The sequence below is a fragment of the Loxodonta africana genome, chromosome 17, assembly GCF_030014295.1.
Source record: "Loxodonta africana isolate mLoxAfr1 chromosome 17, mLoxAfr1.hap2, whole genome shotgun sequence".
Classification (NCBI taxonomy): domain Eukaryota; kingdom Metazoa; phylum Chordata; class Mammalia; order Proboscidea; family Elephantidae; genus Loxodonta; species Loxodonta africana.
In genome coordinates this window covers 63851304-63874234 of record NC_087358.1, presented here as the reverse complement: position 1 = coordinate 63874234, position 22931 = coordinate 63851304, and the positions used below count along the sequence as shown (strand labels likewise).

Genomic DNA, 22931 nt, shown 5'->3' with positions numbered 1-22931 from the left:
TTTTTCTTTTCTTTCCCCTTCCCCCCCTCTTTACTTAAGTTTCTGAAAGCTTTTAGGATTTTATCTGCGTTCTCGTGTTCTGAACTTTTACAGTAATAGTTCTTTGTGAAGATCTGTTTTCATCCATGATGCTAAGTATTTGGTGTGCCCCTTCAGTCTGGAAACATCCTTTAATTCTGGTGCTTTTTCTTGAATGAGGTTTCTTTCTCTTTTCTTTGCATTTTTTCTTCTTCTTTCTCAAACTCCCTTTATTTGAACAATGAACCTTCTAGATTGGTCTTCTGATTCTCTCATTTTCTTTCCTGTTTTCTGTCTCTTTTACTCTATTTCCGTTGATTTTGTTATTTCTATTACCATATATTTAATTTCCAAGAGCTCTTTTTTTGTTCTTTTAAATAGTATACTGTTTTAATTTCATAAATCAGTGCTTTCTCTTAGCTATCTGACTACATAAATGTTAGTTAGTTTTTTTTTTTTTTTTTTAAACTCCTCCCTGTGTGACTTGATTCCTCCAGGGTTTGTTTTGGTTTTTATTTTTCATGTTATATAGGCTTTTCTCAGATGTTTGGTAATCGTATGTAACAATAGGGGACTAAAAGAGGCTTGTCGGCTATTAGCTTCACTGTTAGCTTCAGTTGGTGGACTGGGTGGGCTGTTTGGTTGGGGGACTTCTGATACCAGTATCTTCATGTCTTTCCTCCTGGGATTTTAGATTCCCCAGAGAGGTCTCTTGGTTTCTTGCCTGGAGGGGGTGGCCTGTCTGTACAAATAGGCCATCCCCTTAACCTGATGGCAAGTGGGTTAAGAGGTTTTGGGGAGTTTTAGCATGCCCATAGATATTTCTTCATTCAGTCCCTCTGTTTTCAGTATATTTTCCTGCCTTCTGCACTGCCTGATTTCCTCAGTACTGGAATCTTGTGTTTTATTTTCTTCAGACAATATGCCTTCAGTTCCCCGCTACCCCATCCTATTTCAGACACCAATTCCTGAGTCTTTTGGGGATTTTGCTGTTTAAATTGGATTTGTTCTTGGCTTTCTCCACTGTTTGCTAAAGATTTGGTTTTTCAGAGTTTGCTAAGTTATTTGTCACTCAGCCATCTGCTTTCCAGCTTTCAAATCTTTGTTGCTATTGTCTTTTTACCCATTCTCTCCTTTTTTGTGGGTTTATGTCTTTACACTTAAAATTTTTTTTCTGTCACATTAGTGGGGTTTTTAGGGTAGAAGTGAAAAATGTGTGTATTTACTATCTTTGCAGAGCTATCTCAACTGTAGAACACTGCACTATTAAATGTAAAGAATGATGCTAATTTTAATAAAATCATTGCTCCAAGATATCTGTAATAAGTACATAAATGTTAAGAGTGGAATTGCTTGGCTTATATCCAGCAGAAATAAGAATAGTGTGTATCATAACTCAGTATTTCAGTTCATAGAAATGATTGAAAAAGTTATGTTTGGATGCAGTTAATATTTGTTACCGTATTTAACCAGCTCAACTTTGTGAATAAAGTTCTTTTCTATTTTACTGGTGAATAAACTGAAGCCTGCTCTCATTTTGTTAGAGAGACCAAGTGAGTTGTCTAAGGTTACATACATAGCACTAGAGTGCTTGTTCTGTTACCTAGAAAGCCAACAAGAGATAAGGCTGATGATGCCCATAAATAATAATAGAACAACTGAAAATCTGTGAATGCAGGCTTCATTGCTTCATTGATCTGTGTATTAATACAAATAATGAAATTACTAAAGAACATATCAACATTTCCTTAATCCTAGGCTGTTGGTGAGAAGAAAGTGGGTAAAGTCTTCACAGTGCTGTGCCTGGAATGCAGTAGACATTCAGGTGTTAAATGAATTAATATGTTTTTGAGTATTACATGGAAATTGTCTTTTAAAGCAGTTTAAAAGATAATTTTAAAGGGAAAGCATTTTACTTTTCTAATAATTTAAATTCTGTCTTTGTAACACTGGCTTTAGAATTGTAAAACAAGTAGATTTTATTTTTTGTTTAGACAGTTTAATCTAAACATGTGAAACTCTGCAAAGCATGACCTGTTCTGGTGCTGCAGAGTTGGAACCATGCAGCAATAGTACAGAACCACGGTGGTGGTGATTTGCCACATCACTTGTTAAGGTTGAGTATGTCATGGTGAGAATGTGCTTCAACAGTTCGTTAAAAGAAATCTACGTGAAGGGAAAAAAATTTAAAGCATGTTTATACCATTTCAAAGAATCATTTATCATGAGTTTTAGATTATAGGTGGATTTTTTGTTTGTTTGTTTAGTCTCATATATACTCAAATGCCTTTTCCCTCACCATTTCTCCCTTACCAATCAGTTTAACCAGGATATCGTACTTGACCTTTCAGCGTCATTAGACCTGATTGACCTGTGTTTTCCCTCCTTCTTGAAACTCTCCCTCTCTTTTTGTTCTTATGTGATGTCCTTCTTGGTTTTCTTCCCACTTTTCAGGCTACTCCTTTTCATTGTCCCTTTCAGATTCCTCTTTCAGACTTTCCTTTCAATGTTGTAGTTTCTTTGGATTTCTGAACCACTTTACCACTCACTACCCTTTACCTAGGTAATCATCTATTCCCATGGCTGTAAATACAGCCTAGGTGCTAACAACTCCTGAGTGCGTATCACTAGCCAGACTTTTCTTCTTAGACTTGATAGAGTCACTTGCCTACATAACATCTCTGCTTGGATTCTCATAGACCTCTTAATCTCAACAGGTCATAAACTTAACTCTTGACTACCCAGCGGCTCTAATTTTCTTTTTCTGTTGCCCTCATGTTAACGAATGCCATTTCTTACTGTAGTTCTTTATTCTAGAAACCTGAGAGTCATTCTTAATAACTCCCTTTCCCTCACCCTCTGCATCCTGACCATTACCCTAAAAAATATATCTTGAATTTATTTGTTTTCTCCATCTCTACTGCCACAACTCTAGTCTAGCATAACATTAAAACTGGTTGCTATGGAGTCGATTGCAACTCCTGGCAACACCTTTTGTGGCAGAGTAGGACTGTGTTCCATAGCTTTTTCAGTAGCTGATTTTTTGGAAATAGATCGCCAGGCCTTTCTTGTGAAGTGCTTCTGGGTGGATTTGAACCGTCAGCCTTTCAGTTAGCAGCCAAGCACATTACCTCTTTGCACCACCCAGGGGTTAACTTAACATTGCAGCCAAGTCCAATTCATAGTGACCCTCTAGGACAGAGTAGGAACTGCCCCACAGGGTTTCCAAGGCTGTAATCTTTATGAAAGCAGACTGCCACATCTTTCTCCTGTGGAGTGGCTGGTGGGTTCAAACTACCGACCTTGCAGTTAGCATTAGATCTCCCTTAAAGTTCCCCAGTAGCTTCCTCCTGCACACACACTAGCTTTTCTCTAATATTGCATCTTGTAGTCAGGGTGACATTCTTAAAATGTAAACCTGTTCAGGATACTCACTTGCCCAAAATTCGTTAAAGTCTTTCTGTTCCTTTTAAGATAATTACTTCTTGCCTTTCCTTATTTCTGGCCTCATATCCTGCCATTTTTTCCCCTGCTTCCTGCAGTCCAGCTGCACTTGGCCTTCTTTCAATTCTTCAATTTTTCATCTGTTCTTCTTCCTTTTGGGCCTTTGCACATGCGTGTTCCTTTGCCCCAGTATCCCACATGCTACCTCCCCGCCTATTCATCCTTAAAGCTTAGCTGTCACTTTTTGAGAGACCTTCTCTGACATACTATTGTAAGCTGAGGTTCTCTGTTACACTGTTTCATAGCACCTTGTGCTTTTCTTTCATGATGCTCATTACAGCTTGAAATTAATTTTATTTTTTTGGTGATTATCTTTTTGATAATTTGAAGCTTCCTGAACAGGGATGTTTGGTTTGCTGCTATATATCCAAAGCCTATCTCAGTGCCTGACACATAGTAGATACTCAATAAAAATCTGCTTAATGAATAAATGAAGAAAAAATGTTTTTGATATTGGTGTAAGGTTTAATATTGGCATAGTGTTTACCTTGCTAAACATATTTCAAAGTCCGTTTTTATTGATTATCATGGGATATCACTGTTAATTCTTTGAGAAGCTTGAGAATTAATTGATTTACTTTTTGCTGTGTTTCTGAGCCAGAAAAACAGTGCTTACTTGCTGCATTTATAAATATTTCGTGTTGTATATTTGTTTATTTTGTATTATGTTTAGGCCAATAAAAATTCTATTTGAAAATAAATTTTTTAAAAATTCCCCATGTATTTCAAAATTAGAATACCAGAATTCTTTTTTTTTCTTCTGTTTTATCTACTTTTGACTGGTTTGGCTATTTAGCACATTATGTTTCTTAAATAAGTATTACCTTGGAATTCCTTTGGTGCACTTTCAGCTGTTGCACATATAAACATATAAAGCCACTTATTTGTGATTAAAGAGTTTTTTTTTTTTTCTTAAATAGGAAGTACTAAGTTAACTGCTTGTTTAAAATTCCTACCTGTGGTATCTCTTATTTGTGGTAATTATAGTTACTTGTTACAAAACCAGTAAATTATGGGTTATACAAAGGGAGAACTGTGAAAAAGGTTTGGCGGTGGCCAGAATTAGCAATACATTTTATATCAATTATCTGTAGGTATTAAATAGGAGTAAAAAATATTAAGAGATGAGATCTTCACTTTTAAGGTTGGCGCAGTTAAAAACAAGGGGAAACATAAAATCTGATATTGCAGTGCAGTGACCGTCAGAGGCCAGTTTTAAGAGTCTCTTAACTACAGGAGGGTTTCATATCCCATTTGTGGACATAACATACTAGTGTTAAACCTGCCTTAAAACCATTATGTTTCTGTTGATTGGGGAATAAAGTTACTGTGATTTGATTTCATTAAGGATTAAATTTAGATAAGGAATGGTATTGCCCTTCCTTATCCCAGAGCCTTTACAGCAAAGGTTTACTCTGAGTTTTCTGTGGATAAGATAGATGAGATCGCATCATATTTTTCCACGCCTCCGGGATTATTTTTATAGCATCAGCTCTCAACTTAGGTTTAGGAACTCCTGATACCCTATATACATGTCTTTTTTGAGTGAATTATAGCTGGTTTGATGTATAAAATTGCTCATTGTCGAGTGAGACTTCATTCTCTTCTGGCTCATCTATCTAATTTCCTTGGTTATTAGGCTTCCTTAGTGTGTACAGGGAGACCTGGTGGTACAATGGTTAAAACACTCAGCTGCTGACGGAAAGGTAGGCGGTTCAAACTCAGAAGCAGTTCTGGGAGAAAGATGTGGCAGTCTGCTTCCATAAAGATTTACAGCCTTGGAAACCCTATGGGGCAGTTATGCTCAGTCCTATAGAGTCACTGTGAGTCGGAATTGACTTGACTGTGGTGGGTTTGGTTTGATTTTGGTTAATGTGTGCTATTATTAACCTGGTAACAAATAGCATATTGAGTAGTTAGGGATACTTTGAAGACATAAACATATGCAATTAATATATATGTAGGGAAACCCTGGTGGCGTAGTGGTTAGATGCTCCGGCTGCTAACCAAAGGGTCAGCAGTTCGAATCCGCCAGGCGCTCCTTGGAAACTATGGGGCAGTTCTACTCTGTCCTGTAGAGTTGGTATGAGTTGGAATTGACCCGATGGCACTGGGTTTGGTTTGGGTTTTATATATATATATAAACCTAAAACCATATATTAAAAAAAAACAAACCCAAAAAACCATATATAGCATTAAATTTTCCCTATTAGTACAACTGGAAACCCTGGTGGTATAGTGGTTAAGTGCTATGGCTGGTAACCAAAAGGTCGGCAGTTTGAATCTACCAGGCACTCCTTGGAAACTCAACGGGGCAGTTCTACTCTGTCCTGTAGGGTAGCTATGAGTCAGAATCGACTCGAAGACAATGGGTTTTGGTTTATTAATACAGCTATGATATTAATTTCTAGCGGTAACTGTAATAAAACTTTGCCTGCTGTATGATTTTGGATTGTTTGTAACAAAGCATTTTGAAATAGATTATGTCCTCTTGAGCCTCAGCATGGTTAAAGTTGATAGTAGTTAAAAAATTTTAGTACTAATTATGTGCCAGATTGTTCTAAGCACTTTACATGTATCAACACTATTTAATTCTCCAAACAGCCTTACAAGGTGTAAGTACCATTATTATCCCTGTTTTACAAGTTAGGAAACTGAGGCATAGAGAGATAACTTATTCAAGGCCACATAGCTAGCAAGGGAGTGCTGAGATTCAGGTCTCGCAGTGTGGCTCCAGTGCGTATGCTCATAGATGCTTTGCTCTGTTGCCTCTACAGCAATATCAGAAGCCAGGTGTTCTGACTCTTGTTTCTCAAGTCAATTTAAATACATTGAAAGGCACTGGGAACTGCAAATATAACTCATCATGTCCTCAAAACATCCCTGTTTTGATCTTGGAAGTTTGGGCAGGGATGCTACTCTTGTTCCTTTACTCCAGAATAGAAGTTCGATGAGAGCAGGGATCTTACCCATCTAGTTTACGGCAGTATTCCCAGTGCATGGAGTAGTGCTTTGCTCATAGTGAGTTCTGAAATACTTGGTGAGTAAATGAATTCAGACACAAAGATCCAGGATGAGTTGTTATCACCACCGAACACTTTGCTATCCTGTTACCATTAAGTGCACAGTCTTTGATAGACAGGACTAGGATTCAGTTCTTCCCAGATATGTTACTGTATGTGTTATTTTAAATTATCTCTCTTCCCCCTGCTCTGCATATCAAGTGGGTACATTTATTAAGTCTGAAAAAAACCAAACCAAACCTGTTGCTGTCATCTGACTTATGGCAGCCCCCTGTATACTAAGTGTAAATCATTGTATCTCGTAATGGTGTAAGCAAAGGTGTGATCAAACATGGTTCTTGTCCTCAAGGAGTGTATAACACATATTAAAAAACCCATCGCCTTTGAGTTGATTCCAACATAGCGTCTCTATAGGATTTACATGGGGAAATTATATGGCATTGTAAGAGCTAAGTAACAGTTTTAAGCAACATGAAATATGAAATTAGAGAATCAAAAATTAAGAGCAGGAAATCTTGAGATTTTGTTCAACTCTGGGTTTATAGATGAAGGAACAAGTTCAAAGATGTTAAGTGAAATCTCTGAGATAGTGCTACAAAATATTTCTTAGACTATAACTGGAACTCAAAATTATATAGAAAATTGCATTCAGAGTTAATAGAAGGGATAGAATTGACCTTTGGTAGGTTAGAAAAGCAGAGTCCCTGGGGGGTGTAAATGCTTAATGCAATTAGCTGCTAACCTAAAGATTGGCGTTTCAGATCCTCGGAAGAAAGGCCTGAAGATCTACTTCAGAAAAATAAGCCATTGAAAACCCTGTGTAACACAGTTCTATTTGAACTGACTTTCTAAAGTTTTGAGGTAAAAGAGAATATTTCAGCAGAAGAATGTTACTAAAAATGGTGGAAATAGGAAACCATTCTGGGCAGCAATAAGGCAACAGTTGTGGCTTCAGCTAGTGTAAGTTCATGTAAAGAAGTGATAGAAATGACTGAAGGTTGGATTTGGGAATGATTTGGTCCTTGGTAGTTGTTGCCTAAGTGGTGTTCATGGAAGATTAATTTAAATGGAACCCATAGTTTGGATTGGAGTGGGGAAACCTGGATGTAGAAAGGACCAGTTAGTTAGGAACATAAGTTTTTCCGTTCTTTGTTTATGAATGAAGGCAATAAATTAGGGAGATAGTGATTTCCATTGTTAAATGATTCAGCACAGGATTCCTTTGGTTAGCAAATTCCTCGAGTTATAAAAGCGTTATTCACTTGCCTGGCTTCTCCTCCCTCAAATTAATATTTCTTTACTCATTTTGAGGAAGGAAAGAAAAAAAAAATCTAATTTCCCAGAAAAGGTGTTATGCATAGCCACAATTTTAAAGATATGAAGTATATGTGGTTATAATCTTAAGGTAGGATTTTTGGCAATTTTAAAAGTTTTCATAGGGTTTACCCATGTTTATAATCCACAGCAGATGTGTCCCAAATGTATTTAGTAAAAAAAGAAATTCAAGTGAATGTCAACTAGTATTTTAGTATTGATCCTTTCCATTAGTGACTGTAAACACTTTCGCCTTGCTTTTATTCCCATTGCCAGTCTCATTCAGGCACTAGACAGAGAAAGAATTACTTCTTCCTGTTCCCTGGGCTCTGCCAAAGGGAACATGGTATGGATCTTAAGTTATTAAAAAAATGAAAAACATTAATGTCACCACTGATACTTAATGTGAATATTTTGATTATTTTCTTGACATTTAAAATGCCACAAAACTTCTTTATATATTGGTGCTTTTCTTCACTCTGCTTGTCATTTTTCAAGTGTGAGGATATATGCACATACATGTGTATATACATATAAAGGAATATAATTGTTCTTTGGTAACAAAGTCTCAAGTATTGGAGAATGTGATTTATTTAATAAGTTTATGAATAGCACTGACCCTGTCCTCAGGTACCGAATATTACTCTTCTACTATTTTTGGTCCTTTGCTTCAGCGATTTTTTTTTCCAACTTATTTTTAATTTTTTCTTTATCTTGCAATATTTATATCTATCTTTGTAAGCTGCTTTAAATATTTTTAGGGAATGGCTTGGGATAGAAATTAAATGGGAAAAGTATGACAAGGTACGATATGATGTATAATGAGGGGTACTAATAAAGCAGTCTGGAAGTCAGAAGGTAAAGATCACATGCTTTTGAGGAGGTGGCATTTGAAAGAAGTTTGATCATTATGGGGATTAGTAAGCCATTTCAGTAGAGAAAACGTAAACCCAAAAGATTCAAAGAACAGTGAGTGTTTATAGAAAAGAATGTAGGACATAGAGTATAATTGAAGTTGGCAGGAGGTAGTGTCTGTGTACAGGAATACAGGAGATAAACCTAAATTTGAAAAGCCTTAAATGCAGGATTGAGAAGTCTGGACTTTATTGAACGTGGAATAGAGGGCCCTTTTTAGTTTTTCAGCAGTGTGGTGACCTGATTAGTGCTGTGTTTTAGGAAAGTGTTGGTTTACTTGGGATCTCTAGTTGCTTCCTTTCTTAATGCGGTATGAGACACTCAGTAATTCCTTTTTCTCTGTAGTAGAAATGGAGACACATTTACTCTTTGTGGTTGTAATCTGAGATAATGGCTTAAATCAGCGACCTTGGCCTCATTAGCAATAGTGAGAAAGTAAGGACTCAGTCCGCACATGGTAGCACTCCACTTAACAAAGAGATAGAACTCTGGTGACCTAATCGTTGCATAGCGTTTCTGGTCCTTTCTTGGGACTATTTTTATTAATCTTTTTGTGTTTGCTAGTTTTTAGCTTCTTAAGCAAATGAGGGAAGGGAGGAAAAAGGAGATTCTGAGACATACACCGTAACGTTGGAAAGTGGCACTTTATAGCCTGACATTGAGATGTAGGAGTTAGAAATTTTAAGAAAATCCCAAGAAAGTGTAATATGGTATTGTTTATCAAGTGAAAGTTAGATTATGTTTGGTATATTATTTTAAGGAAGCATGGACATAAAGAATAAATTCTAAATAGTGTTAATTACTGAGCTATGGACAAGTATACAGAGATCCTATTTTTGGTCATATATGTATCATTTTAACCATAGACAAATAATTTTACTGCACCATTTTTCTTTTTTCCCATTTTAAACTATGACAAGTACTTGACATTTTCATAGTTTTCAGGACTGGTAAGGGTATTCTGTAAGATTTATGTAACATGATATAAATAAAAGCTAGACTTCTACAGATAGGAATTACAGGGAACATTTTTTTAATAGTAAAAAGTCCCTAATAGAGGCTAAAATTTAAGTATGTACCAGTAATGATAGTAATAATGAGATTGCTGATGAATAAATGAGACATCAGGTATCCACTCTGCAAAAGGTATTTTGCAGGTAATTACTGATACTTTGGTATAAGAAAGATATTTTGGTTTAATAAATGTACCCCTCCCCCCAATTTTTCTTTGGAATATTGTTATTAATTACCTTTCTCAATACAGTAAATGAAATAATTGTATCAAGGGAAGCTGACTTCTCTCATTTCAGATTTTTTGAATCCCTTTGTTAGAAACGGACAACCCAACCAACGTACTTTCTTTTCTTTCGTCAGGAAGTTTTTGTTTATGCTTAATATTAAATTAATTTTGTTTCTCGGTTGGGTCCTTTAGACAATTTTGTTGTGGTGTTTTTGACAATGACAGGTATATCCTTTCTGTTGAGGAAATACTCCTTTGTTTTGAGAATTGATCTTAAAAGATGATATTCGTTGAAACATAAATTAGTGAATTTATTTGGGACAAAATGCAGCTTTATAAATTTCCTTTGTTTGCTTGCATTTTGTTTCTTATAGCATGTTCCTTTGGACACAGGCATTGAGGTATGTGGATTTAGAAACTGTTACAATGCTGTCCGCTGATCAGGTGCTGTTAAACCATCAAATACCTGGGTCTTACTCCTCTTCCTTCTCTTTTGAAGGCTTTATCACTGTAATGGATCTAAACTTCTCTTTTAGAGTCAGTCATTGTCCCATGTCTTATATTTGATTGATGCTCCATGTTATTGTAGAATCTTGGAATGAGGTGTATGGTTGAGTGTTCCTAAACTACTCTTCATCTTCATTTTGTTGTTCTCATTGGGGAAGCCACTAAACATTATTCATCAGTAATTCTCCAAAATGACAGCAGGATTTGTATATTTACACAACTGGTTATATCTTTCTATTAGGAATTTTACCTATTTTGAGACTCCAGGAAGAAAGGGAGGATCCAGAATGAGAATAGGTTTAAGTTCTAAGTAGATATCTTACTAGTTTCCTACCTCCATCCACCAGCCCCGTAATAATAAGCCATGATCCCACAGTCTAATCATCCTAAAAATTACATATAACGCTTATTGAAGGTATGTAATATTTGAGTTGGCAACCTTTTTAGCTCTTTTTTGAGAAATTTATGTAGGATTTATAATAAATTCATAAGGGATCTAAGGAAGATGGTTTTTAAATTTACTGTATTATTGGATAATATAGGTAAAATATTGTAGAGTTAAGTAACTTGGTCACATAATTACTAAGTGATGGTGCTGGTATTCTGACTTAGGTGATTTGATTCCAAAGCTGCAGCCTTGCCCAGGTCCGTGATAAGTGGCAAGAGCTGACAGGGAGAACTATAGTAAGCAGCCCTTAGCTTATGAATATGGAGCCATTTGGTCCTGTAGAGTCAGTAGTTCCCTAGAGTACCACTGTTTTATAGAGTTCTGCAGTAATTTATGTTCATAATGATGATTCCTTAATCTTAATTGTAGTTATGATTTTCTTTTAGTATATTTTTGAAAGCATTTTCTACCCAAAATGGTTAAATTTTCTAAATTTATGGCTGAAGAGTATATTTTAAATTTGGAAAATTTGTTTTAGTGAAATCTAATCTCTGAAGAATAAATTAATATGGAGACATTCATTTTTATGATGTGACCATTTCAATAAATCAGATTGATGGTCCCCCATTAGTCTCTGTTAGCGAGATTTACTATTAAGGTGTTGATTGACACCTTAGGGTATTTTTCTTTAAGCTTACTATGATTGAGTTAAATTAAAATGCTTTTCTAATATAGAAAAAAAATAAAAACCTCACTTTAATAACATTTAAAACATTAATAGCACATTTTATGACTCATACCTTTAGGATTGAAAAGTTACAGCTTATATTAGCATTGCTTTTTTTTTTTTTATTATTGGAGCAAGAAAATGCTAATATGTATAAAAAAATATGTATAAACACTTCAGTTATTATTATTGGAGCAAGAAAATGCTAATAGGTATAAACACTTCAATATTCAGTTGAAAATAAGACTTGATGTCTTTTTCTTCATTATCCTGCAAGGATGAATTTATATTATAATCTAAGACAGTTGTATTAGGTGTTCTTTTAATTCAGAGTTTTTATAGTAGTGCTGCTTTTCTTCGTTTTCATTATATTGTTCCTGATTGATTTATAAACAACTGAAAGAAGCAATTAGAATTCTTTCTGAATTGTAGTTAACAGTGGTAAAGAATGATCTTAAAAGATTTAGTTATTATTTAATAGTAATGGAGGATAAAACTTTGTGTGTTCCATAGCTTTCCACTAATAAGAAATGATCAAAAACTACTAAAAAAACAATAATTCTCATATCTTGTACAAATTGATTGCATTTCTAGACATTTTACTTATTTGTTAAGCTTTTGACAGCCTAAAATTGCCATTTTTGCCAATCCATGTAGGCAACTATAGGGAAGAGAGAATTTTTTAAAACGTGGTGTTATTTTTTGTGAAATGAACTAAAGACCCACTTTGGATTTTTTTATTTAGAGATTTAGTCAGCTTTGCAGTTTTACTTAGCTTCTTAGTCCATGAGGATCTGCCATTGACTTATTTAGTTAACTTACTAAGAAATTGATTTCAATATGAAAAAACTAAAGCTTTTAACAAGTGGACACATTGGCCTAGCAGAAACCAAGTTGTGAATATGAAGGTGACCTAAATGTGGTTCAAAATGCTATTAGACCCATTGGTCTGAGTTAGAGGCTCAACACCTGAGGAAGGGCCAAGAAACACAAATAGAATTAGAAGACCATTAAAGTACGTGGAAGAGAAGAGGATCTGGCAGTAATACTTTATTAAACAATTGGCTCTGCCTGCATTCAGGGCGACTATGCCCTCATTGTCTGCATTGTAAATCTAACTATATACAGCATCTTGGGAAAATTATCCAAGCTAGCTTAAGCAGCTTATGTTACCCTAGGAAGCTTTTAACAGTACTTCTGTTTTTTTCCTGGTATTGTGATGATTTATTTATTTAAGAAATGTTTGTTGAGTGCTTGTTCTGTACCTGACACTGAGCAAAGGTACTAGGGGCTGCATAGGAAAAAAAAAACAAAAACAAAAAACATGGTTTTATGTTCAAGAATTTTGTCTAGTACCCTGAAGAGGCATCAAAAGATCTTCACAGATGTTCTGAATTATCGAAATCTAGTTATATTATGGAAACCCTGGTGGTGTAGTGGTTAAGTGCTATAGCTGCTAACCAAGAGGTCAGCAGTTCGAATCTGCCAGGTGCTCCTTGGAAACTCTGTGGGGCAGTTCTGCTTTGTTCTGTAGGGTCGCTATGAGTTGGAATTGACTTGATGGCAGTGGGTTTGGTTTGGTTTTGGTTTAGTTATACTTAATTGTTATTCTGTATATGGTATATGCATGACTGCTTTTTTTTAAGATTCAAATCAGGTGATTTATCTCGGCCTGATGGTAGAGTTTAACAAGCCTTGGCATCAGACCTGGTGTCTAATCTTGTTTCTGGTATCTAGTCTTGTTTTATGACCTTTGTAAATGAGCTAACCTCTCTTAAGCCCTATTTTTCTTATTTGGTAAGTGGGGGTAATAGCTTACCCCTGCACTGTTATTGAGAACCTTAAAGGAGGCAAGGTGTGTAAAACACCTAGCTCAGTTCTTTGTATGTCTATAAATGGTAGCCACTCCTGTTGTTACTGTGCCACATAATTGTGATTCCTTGTTTCCGCACTGGAAATTAAAAGCTTGTCTACATATTCAGAGGCTTTCTACATACATACTATATAGCCTTCTAAATCAGTGATTTTTGGTACAGACGTTCCCGGTTGAGGTTCCACAGAGAATTAATCCCTAAAGATGGTATATAGCTAGTGCCACTATGCTAGATGCATATGAGAAAAGTGAGTTCATTCCATATGCTGGAGGCATCAGGGATTGATTCTTTTGCCGAACTCAGACTGCTAGGACTATTCTGTTACCTATTTGAGAAGTGCTTCAAAATTCTTAAATTCACAGAAACGAAAGTTGTTACAAAATGCCCCTTACCGTTTTTCATAATGAGGGCAACTTAGAAAGAATGTGGTGTCATGTAGCAGTTTGTTAATACTCTAAAATAGAACCATTACCCTAGTCAAATGATTTCAAACTTTTTTATTCTAAAGATTGTTTTAGAGGGGCACTGTCCTCTGAAGACCATCTGTTCCATTCTCAGTCCCATATGGGACTGAAAACTATCTCCTCAGAATGAATGGAATTAATCAGTTTATTTTTAATAAGGTAATGAATCATTCCCTGGGTTGTAAGTATCAAAGATTTGTTGACTTAGATTTTGAAATCTAGTATAAAATCTCAAAAATAATGTTCATGGAATACTAATTTACTAGGTAAAAATATAGTTCTAGAGCCCAGGAAGTTTGGAGAGTGCATTTTTTTACATACATGTTGAAGGTTGACATTGCATTTTAGTTTATTAAAGACTTCTGAGAATATCTGCAGAAGAGGGACCATCTTCTTTTATTGGATCTACCTCTTTTGATCATATAACACCTATCAATGTCCTGTAGAACTGGTGTTCCTTGGAACAGACTTAGGGAAATATTAATTGGCTTCTTTTTTTTTTTTTTAATATGAGAAATTTCCTGGACCATGTAATTAAGTGATGGCAGGCCTCAACTGGAACCCATCCCTAGATTTATTGTTCCACTGTAACAGTTCCCTTTCTGTTTGACTACCCTATTTTAAGTATACAATTCATATTAGAAATGAAAGTATAATTGTCATGTGAGAGTACATACCAAGTGCTCCATCTGGCAGACCTTTAAGAACATGTTTTGAGAAGTTTAGCATTGATGCATGGTATTGCAGCCTTGCTTAACTGGCTCTGCCTTTGTAAATGGTTTGCAGACCTGAGGATAGCCTTTATTTATATGTGGTAGTGTATTCCTGGGGGAATCTATATAAATAGGATGGAAATGCTTAGTTAACTTTGTAAACATTCAAAGATAAGGAAGCTAATCTGAATTTGTTCTATGCTCCAGTTACCGTCAATATAGAACATTTTACTAACTTTTTACTTTCTGTGCTGCTTATGTTGGGGAGTTAAATCTTCATGGTGTTAACTAAGTAAAGAAGCCAATTGAATATTGTCTCCTATTTGTCTATTTTCTATGTTGCATTCATTTGAGAAATGGAATAAGAAAGTAGTACAAAAAAGGAATGTTAAAATTCTGAGGAGAAAAATAGACTTTTTTTTTTGGACTAAACAGTTTATCAAAGGAGTGAAAAAGATGGTTATTGGAAATGTTTCTGAAGATAGAAAAATCAGTTGCCATCAAGCCAGTTCTGACTCATGACGACCCCATGTGTGTCAGAGTATAACTTTGTCCTGTAGAGTTTTCATTGGTTGATGTTTTTGGGAAGTAGATCACTGGGACTTTCTTTTGAAGTACATTTGGGTGGGCTTGAAACTCCAACCTTTCGGTTAGCAGCTGAGTGCATTAATCATTTGCACAACCCAGGGGCTCCATTGGTAGATTAGGGAAGGCATTTTTGGTTCTTTTGGAAATGCCTTTGAAGATCAAACAAAAACCCAGTGCCCTCGAGTCGATTCTGACTCATAGTAGACCACGATAAAACTGCAGAAAGTCAGAGTCTTTGAAGTACTAGCTGCATTTAAGTTTCAGAGATTCGATGTTCAAGTTTTGAAGAAAGACTGGAGAGAGTTTTTTTTTTTCCTACTTAGAAAAACCATAATCTGGTATTACTTCTGAATAACATTTAAAGGAGTAACTTACCAAAATGTGTGAAAACCAAACCTGTTGCCATCAAGTCGATTTCTACTCATAGCAACCCTGTAGGACAGAGTAGAAAGCCCCATAGAATTTCCGAAGAGTGGCTAGTGGATTTCAACTGCTGACTTCTTGGTTAGCGGCCGAGCTCTCGAAGGAAAACACGTTAACTTCATTTCCTCACGGAGGCATATCCAGATACGTATCTTGCTAAATAAAGAGCTTAATTTTAGTAGTAGCACTTTCAAGGACTTAACCTAAGATCTGTTGTGACTTTTACAAAGTTTTACTTTGGTAATGAATACAGTGTTAACTAAATATTGTGCATATCTTATCTCTTACTATCAATTGTTGATTTGATGGTGGTGGCATTTCCCCTTTTTCTTTTTGGCAATATTTTTCTTTTCAGACACGGATTATGACTTTATCAAAATTTTATTCCCAAAATGTTTGGTGAGTAGGAAAAAACTGAAAGCTGCAACTGATCAGTAAGGTACAAGGATTAAATTTTTTCCCAGTATTTAAAGTTAGAGTGGCATATCAGGTTGGGCATTTTTCGTTTTTCTGATTAGTAATCTCATTTCTTTGTAGAAATCAGCTACTTGATGGTTAATTGACCAACACAAACCTGAAGGCAAACACTATGAATATTTTTACCGTTAAATATTTCAGTGTCAAAGCACTTTTAGCAGGCAGCCTGTGGCCTCAGTGACTCTTAACCCACTTAGAATTGTTTTGCATTTGTGTATAATTAAAATGATTAAACTTGATTTTTTTGAAAAATATCCTTTGATTTTTTTAAAACCAGGTTTCTATGAAAAATGTTTTAATGTCGTAGCAGATTTCTAAAGTCCATTTGTATCTATAAACTTAAATAACACATAGAAATTTAATGTAAGCAGTATATTTGAGAAACTGTGTAGGTCTCACTAGTTCATCCAGAGGTAATCAAATTATGAGAAATGCATTCAGCGGAACCAAACTCAAAGAGATTGATATAGTAACCAGAATATAATTTTATTAGTTTATAAGATAATTTACATTTGTTATTTTCTGTAGATAATTCTTGAGGGAAGAGTTCTCTTAAGTGGCGAAACTTATAAATTGGAGAGCTTTTTTGATAAGCATGAAAATTGAGTAAAATTTGCTCAGAAGAATAGCTGGATGAATTGGCTTTCTTAGTTTCCGATGGTTTATTGACATGGGGGGGCCCACTCTTTAAGACAGGTGGAGGCTACTGACATCATGACTTTCTTTGTCACTGCAGGCTAAAGTGCCCAACAAGTTGTAATTACAACCTGTACTGTCTTTTTAAAAATCTATCCCATTTTATTGATACAGAATTGGAAAGCATACTGTTCACACCCAAACTGTTGAATGCTGCTGCAGATCTTAAATTTATATTGATTTTTATTAGATTCAAATGGAGATGGGGAATGACCTTTTTGGGTCTTCTTTTGATCTTTATGGAAGAATTCTAATAGAACATTAAAATTTAGGATGAACAACATATAATTATATGTATTATAAAATTCTGTAACAAACTAAAGAGTGTTTTTTTGGGTAGCAGAATTGAGTTCTGAATCAGAATGAAATCCTATTTGTTATTGCCATATTATTAGTTAATCATGTTTATAACAGCAGTGATAACTTAAGTTGTATTTGTAGTGTTTAACATACATTAAGATAATAAAGCTCATTAAACTTCATGAAATTTTCATACATTTAAAAGACTATCTTGTATATTTCTCAGATAAATCAATAGAAAGTGAATAGATGAGTTAAAAGACAAAGTCAGCATCTAAACTAGAAATTCTGGTTAGGAAAAAAACCCTTTTTTTATATCTTGCTTTTTGAAAATATTTACAAGGTGAGGGGGATTTCTGATGATCATTTCAACATATTTTTAAGTAGAAACATCTGTTTCTAGATTACTTGGGTTGCTAATTTTGACTTGTTAAATTTGTTACACTTTGCTTCCAAGTTTTACTGCCTTGCAAAACTTTCACAGTTTAGAAATAGCAGTTCAAATAGCCATCAACTCATCTGTGTTTAAGAGAAATTGAGAGGGTTTCAGAATTCTACTTGACACAGATTGTGCTCATCCTAGCATTTTAATCATATGCTAAGTATGTAAGAAGAACTATTTGATTATTAATCAAAATAATATGATTTGGAAAGCTATAAATTACTCACTTAAAACTCAGAACCCTGGAGTCAAACTAGTTTTTAATTCCTTGCTCTATAACATAGTAGGTGTGATCATGGATGAGTTACTTTACCAATTTTACATTAGTTTTCTTATCCGTAAAATTGTGAAAATGATAATAATATTGCATATATTTTAAGGCTATTGTGAGAATTCAGTGAGGTAATATATATATAAAATGCATAATACATTAATGCCATGTTAAGCACCCAATAAGTGTTAAAAAAAGAAAAGGGAAACTTTAACAAATATTTACTTGTAACTAACTTTTTAGGTTACTTTGTAGTCTAACTAGGAGTTTTATCTCTTCTTAATAAAAAAAAAAAAAAAAGTAGAGATATTTATGGCACTAAATTTTCCTATGGAAATTTTTAAAGAGAATAATGAGCAGAAAGTTTTTTTTTTTTAATGCAGGATTAAAAATTCATACCATGATAATTTTAATTTGAAAGACTTTTTGTGTGTGTTTTTATTGACCTAGCCTATCATATGCTTGCTGTTGTATAGAGTTAATTTCCACATTATTTGTTTAACATAAGCATAATTCTGTTTTCCTGTTTGTAGGAGAGAAAATTTCCTCTTCTGCTCTCTCGTATAGTTTCTCAAAGTTATTTTGTATAGAGAACTGTTTACCGAAGAAAGAAAAAAAAAATCTATCACCATCTGATTACTTTTCTGATATTACCACAGAACGTGACGTAATGCTGTCACTTCCATCAGGGTTAGTTTTTAAGGAAAATTTGCACTAAGCTTTTCATCTGAATAAAATAAATGTGGATTTATGTATCGAAGCCTCTCAGTGGATATGCCATAGATATGTCAAATGTGATGCCATATTCAGAACCTTTTATTTTTAACTTTTAATTTTGAAATAATTTTAGACATAACAAAAAGTTACAATACAGCATTCCTATGTACCCTTCACCCAGCTTTCCCTCATGTTCATATTGTATAAAACCATAGTATAAATATTGAAACCAGGAAATTAATATCAATACAGTGGTATTGACTAGTCTATAAACTTCATTCGTATTTTGACCACTGTCCACCATGGCCTTTTTCTGGTCCAGGATCCAATCTGGGATCCTATATTGCGCTTACTTGTGTCTTCTTACTGTCCTTTAGTCTGGGCTGGTTTTTCATTCTTTATTTGCCTTTCTCGACCTTGATAATTTTGAGGAGTGCTAGCTAGCTATTTTGTAGAATAGCTTTCAATTTGTGGTTTTCTGATGATCAGATTGAGATGATGCATTTTTGGCAAGGATACCAGAAGTGATGTTGTGTCCTTCTCAATGCGTTATATCAGATGGCACTGATTTTTACTGTTACTGGTGGTGATGTTAATCGTGATCATTTGGTCTGCCAACTTCCTGCACTGTGAAATGATTATTTTTCCTTCTGTAATTAACAACTGTTCTCTGGGGAGATACTTTGAGACTATGTAAATATCCCGTCTCTCATCATGCTTCTGCCCGTTAATTTTAGCATTTATTGATGATTCTTACCTGATGAAAACTTTTTAATTCTTTAACATTTTTGTTGTTGTTGACTGATAATACAGCTTTTGTTGTCACAGGTGGATAGGAATTCTGAAGAAATTAATGTAAAGGCAGCATAATTAATTAAAAAAAAAAAATCATCACCATCGAGTCGATTACGACTCATAACAACCGTATAGAACAGAATAGAACTGTTCCAGAGGGTTTCCAAGGAGCGCCTGGTGGATTCGAACTGCCAGCCTTTTGGTTAGCAGCCGTAGCTCTTAACCACTACACCACCAGGCCTTCCTAATTAATAAAACTTAAATGCATTTCTTTCTGTAGTCTTGTTGTTTGTCTTTTTTTTTTTAGTATACTTGTTATGAACACAGCACACTGCAAGATCGTAATGGCATTTAAATCTAGTGGAGTAACTTGAACCCCAATAACAGTTTTGGATGTTATCTCTTCCAAAAGGATGGGGAGGAATTTTTTGGAATTAGGTTAGATGTTCAGTTCTTAAAGCTTAGATTTTTCATTCTCATTACAACTTTATCTTCTTTTAGGGAATTGCTTACCTAAAGGAAATGGTTATAAGTGCATATACTTATAATGCTGTCTGTTCCCTTGAGTTCCAGGCCTTCTTTCCTATTCTGGTGTTTTTAATTTGTATACTGTTTGACAATACATGAGATTTGTGGTGTAGAAATCTTATCCTCCTCCAGAGTCAATACAATACCTTGGCTTACTAATTCTAAGGAAGGTGTTGAAGCTATTATTTTATTGTATGTCCTTGTGTGTGTGTGTGTGTGTGTGTATATATATATACTTTTCAAGGCAAAATTTCTAAACTTTTTGAAATTGGATGTCCTGGAAATACCTGGTTTTCTTACTTCTTTTAAATCTCTTAAAATAACATTAGAAAATCTATAACTGATGCCACAATTTGCATCATTTCCAGATAATGCCTCTGAAATTTCTGCTGACCGTACTCAAAAATTAACCCCAGAAGCTGATGGTACCCATAAAAGATCCATGAAAGCAATTCTTTGGATAAAATGATTTCCTCTAGGATTTGAAAGTTGGACATTTCAGTGTCTGCTTAGCATTTCAGCCACTCGACAGACTTCATACTTTTTTGTTTCTTGATCAGTAGACTTCATTTACTTGTTAAACATTTACTGAATATCTACTCACTGTGCCAAGCCCGTTTCTAGGGCCTGGAGATACAAAGACTCACTGCATCTGTGAAGGATGTTCTTTCATTTCCCTCCGAATGCCACCTTGGACTGTTTTGGAAAGAAAGAGAGATTTTGTGATGAATTATTTTTCTATATGTAAGTGCCTTACAGCCAATAAGAGTGAATAATAAATGATAAATAAGAAAAACATGTTGCATTATGCTCCCAGCTTAGGTAGACCATCGTGTTTTTTGAGTAATAACAAATACATTGACTAGCAAGTTCAACTCAACTTCAGTCATCCATAGATACAAGTGAAAAAAATCATGAAGTTTTTGTAGAAATGTGTTACCTATTTCACTGCCTAAAAATGGGCAGGTGTAGTGTAGCTCCCCCCTTTTTTTGGTATTAGAAATGCTTAAAACTCATAAGCAGTATATGCTTATTTAATGATTTAGTATTGACAAATATTGTAAATTGTCTGATCAAATTAGGCATCTCAAGAATTTCTCATAGTGGTATTTATATAGGTGTAGGTGGAATACTTAGATTTTATTTCTAATTTAAATATTAACTGAATTTTCACTAAGAATCTTTAAAAATTTAGGTGCTTATAGAAAATGTTAAAATGATTTTATTGATCTACTGGTAGATTAATAGACCTTATAATACCCGTTTGCGCGCCTTTGTGACATCTCAGTGTTGCTGTACTGTTAAGCTTTGGCTTCGAATTTCTTCTCAGTGGTTGAAATGCAAGGACTGTAGTGCCCCCCATCCCGCACCCGCCCTTTGAAGCATCCCCTGGAAGAATGCTGTCTATTAAAACAAAACTAGATAAGGTTCCACTATATCATTCCTGTGAGCCTCTGTCAGTAGAGAGCTGACAGAGGCTGCTGTTTCTTTTGTAATAACGACCTCATTTTGAAAATGCCTTTACATTTCTATGTGTAAATGGTACATTATCAAATTTGTGGAGCTTTCCTAAATTACTAACTCCTGAAGCAATAGAGACACCAGGTCTTAGAGACACCAGGTCTTCTCAGCGATTTAAAAATAATTTCTGTTACGGGAAATCCGTTTATTCATTTTGGAGTATGAGTGTGTCGGATCCAGAAGTTTTGGTACTTAAGGCAAAATAAAGAAGTATATTCTCAAAGTGGTCTGACTGGGGAGAAGTTTGAAAATGATCCACTTCTCCAGCCATCTCTTGTGTTTAACTTGCTCTCTAGTCTAACCTAAGAACAGTTTTTTAAACCTGTTCAGTTTTTAACCTATATATTCTATGGGGCATGGTAAACAAAGGATTGGAGCTCTTTCACGTCATAGTCCTCCTGAGGGAGCAGTTGTAAACTAAACCCAATATTAATTTGAGAAAGCTATGGTTTCTTAGGACTTGTTTTTTGTTTTCAAAATAAAGTGAGCCTGTAAACTTAAACAAAAAAATTACCAGATGTGTTTCCTATTTCAGAAAAAAGGACCTTTCCCTTTCTGGCTGCGTTTTTACTCAGCTATGTTGTTACTACTATAGGGTCCCTATGAGTCGGAACCTACTCGACGGCACCTAACAACAACAACAACATACTGTTACTACTAGTTAGTATTCAAGAAATAAAGGAATACTGGAAAATTTTTGGAAAAATTGTATCTTGTTTATAGTTTCTGAATATGTTATAACTATCTTAGAGTTTAATTTATATTTCATTAATTTGGAAGTTTTAGATAATTCTTTGGTTTATGTTGAAATACTACTAAAAAAGAGAAGGGATTATTTGTCAAAGAAGTTGAGGAGAAAAGAGTAGAGGATATTTCTGTAGCACCTATCTACAGAGTATGGGTGCAATGAAATCATAAATATACAGCCCTGATATACTTATTTTAAGCCTTTTTTTAATCAAAGAGTTACCTCTTAAGAAACCCGGAGATGGAGTGCTGTGTTAATCTGTTTGAGTTTTTTGGATTCTTGAAAGTACCTGATTAGATCGCATTCCTTAAGATAGTCGGTAGCCAGATCTTTTTCCTGATTGTGTTCTTTTCTCCAAACATCCCTCATATACCTCCTTAGTTCGATTATATTGTGAAATACTTTTTTAACCTAAGTATACTCTCTTCAGAACAACTTTGAAACTTAAAATCTGTTGGAAACTAAACATGAATAGCTGCAACTTAGGGTCAGAAAGTACTTTTTGTAAAGTAGTTATGTATTTGATACCTCTTGCTAGATGGCAGTTTTCTTCTCTTATTCTGTCAGATTCCTTTTTTTAATTTTTGGAAATTGCAGATTTGATGGTTAAATTCATAGGTTTTCTTTCCTTAGGCCAAACTGTTTTCATTTCTCATTTGTACAGAATTCAGTATGTTCTAAGCAGAAGGTTTAGCTTGTTCTTTTCATCTTTAGGCTTTTAAAAAACTTATTCTAAAT

General features: G+C 34.7%; 1 protein-coding gene across 10 annotated transcripts in view; it reads left to right on the top strand.

The window, feature by feature from the left end:
* TSC22D1 (TSC22 domain family member 1) overlaps positions 1–22931 on the top strand; it is a 156537-nt gene that overhangs the window by 7941 nt on the left and 125665 nt on the right. Inside the window, exon 2 of one of the 10 annotated variants that reach the window (XM_064270099.1) lies at positions 1777–22923. The exons of the other annotated variants lie outside the window; for them this stretch is intronic. Within the exon in view, the coding sequence (XP_064126169.1) occupies positions 1777–1870 (94 nt within the window). The 3' untranslated portion in view covers positions 1871–22923. Of the gene's footprint in view, positions 1–1776; positions 22924–22931 lie in introns of those variants that run through there. 10 annotated transcript variants of the gene reach the window in all.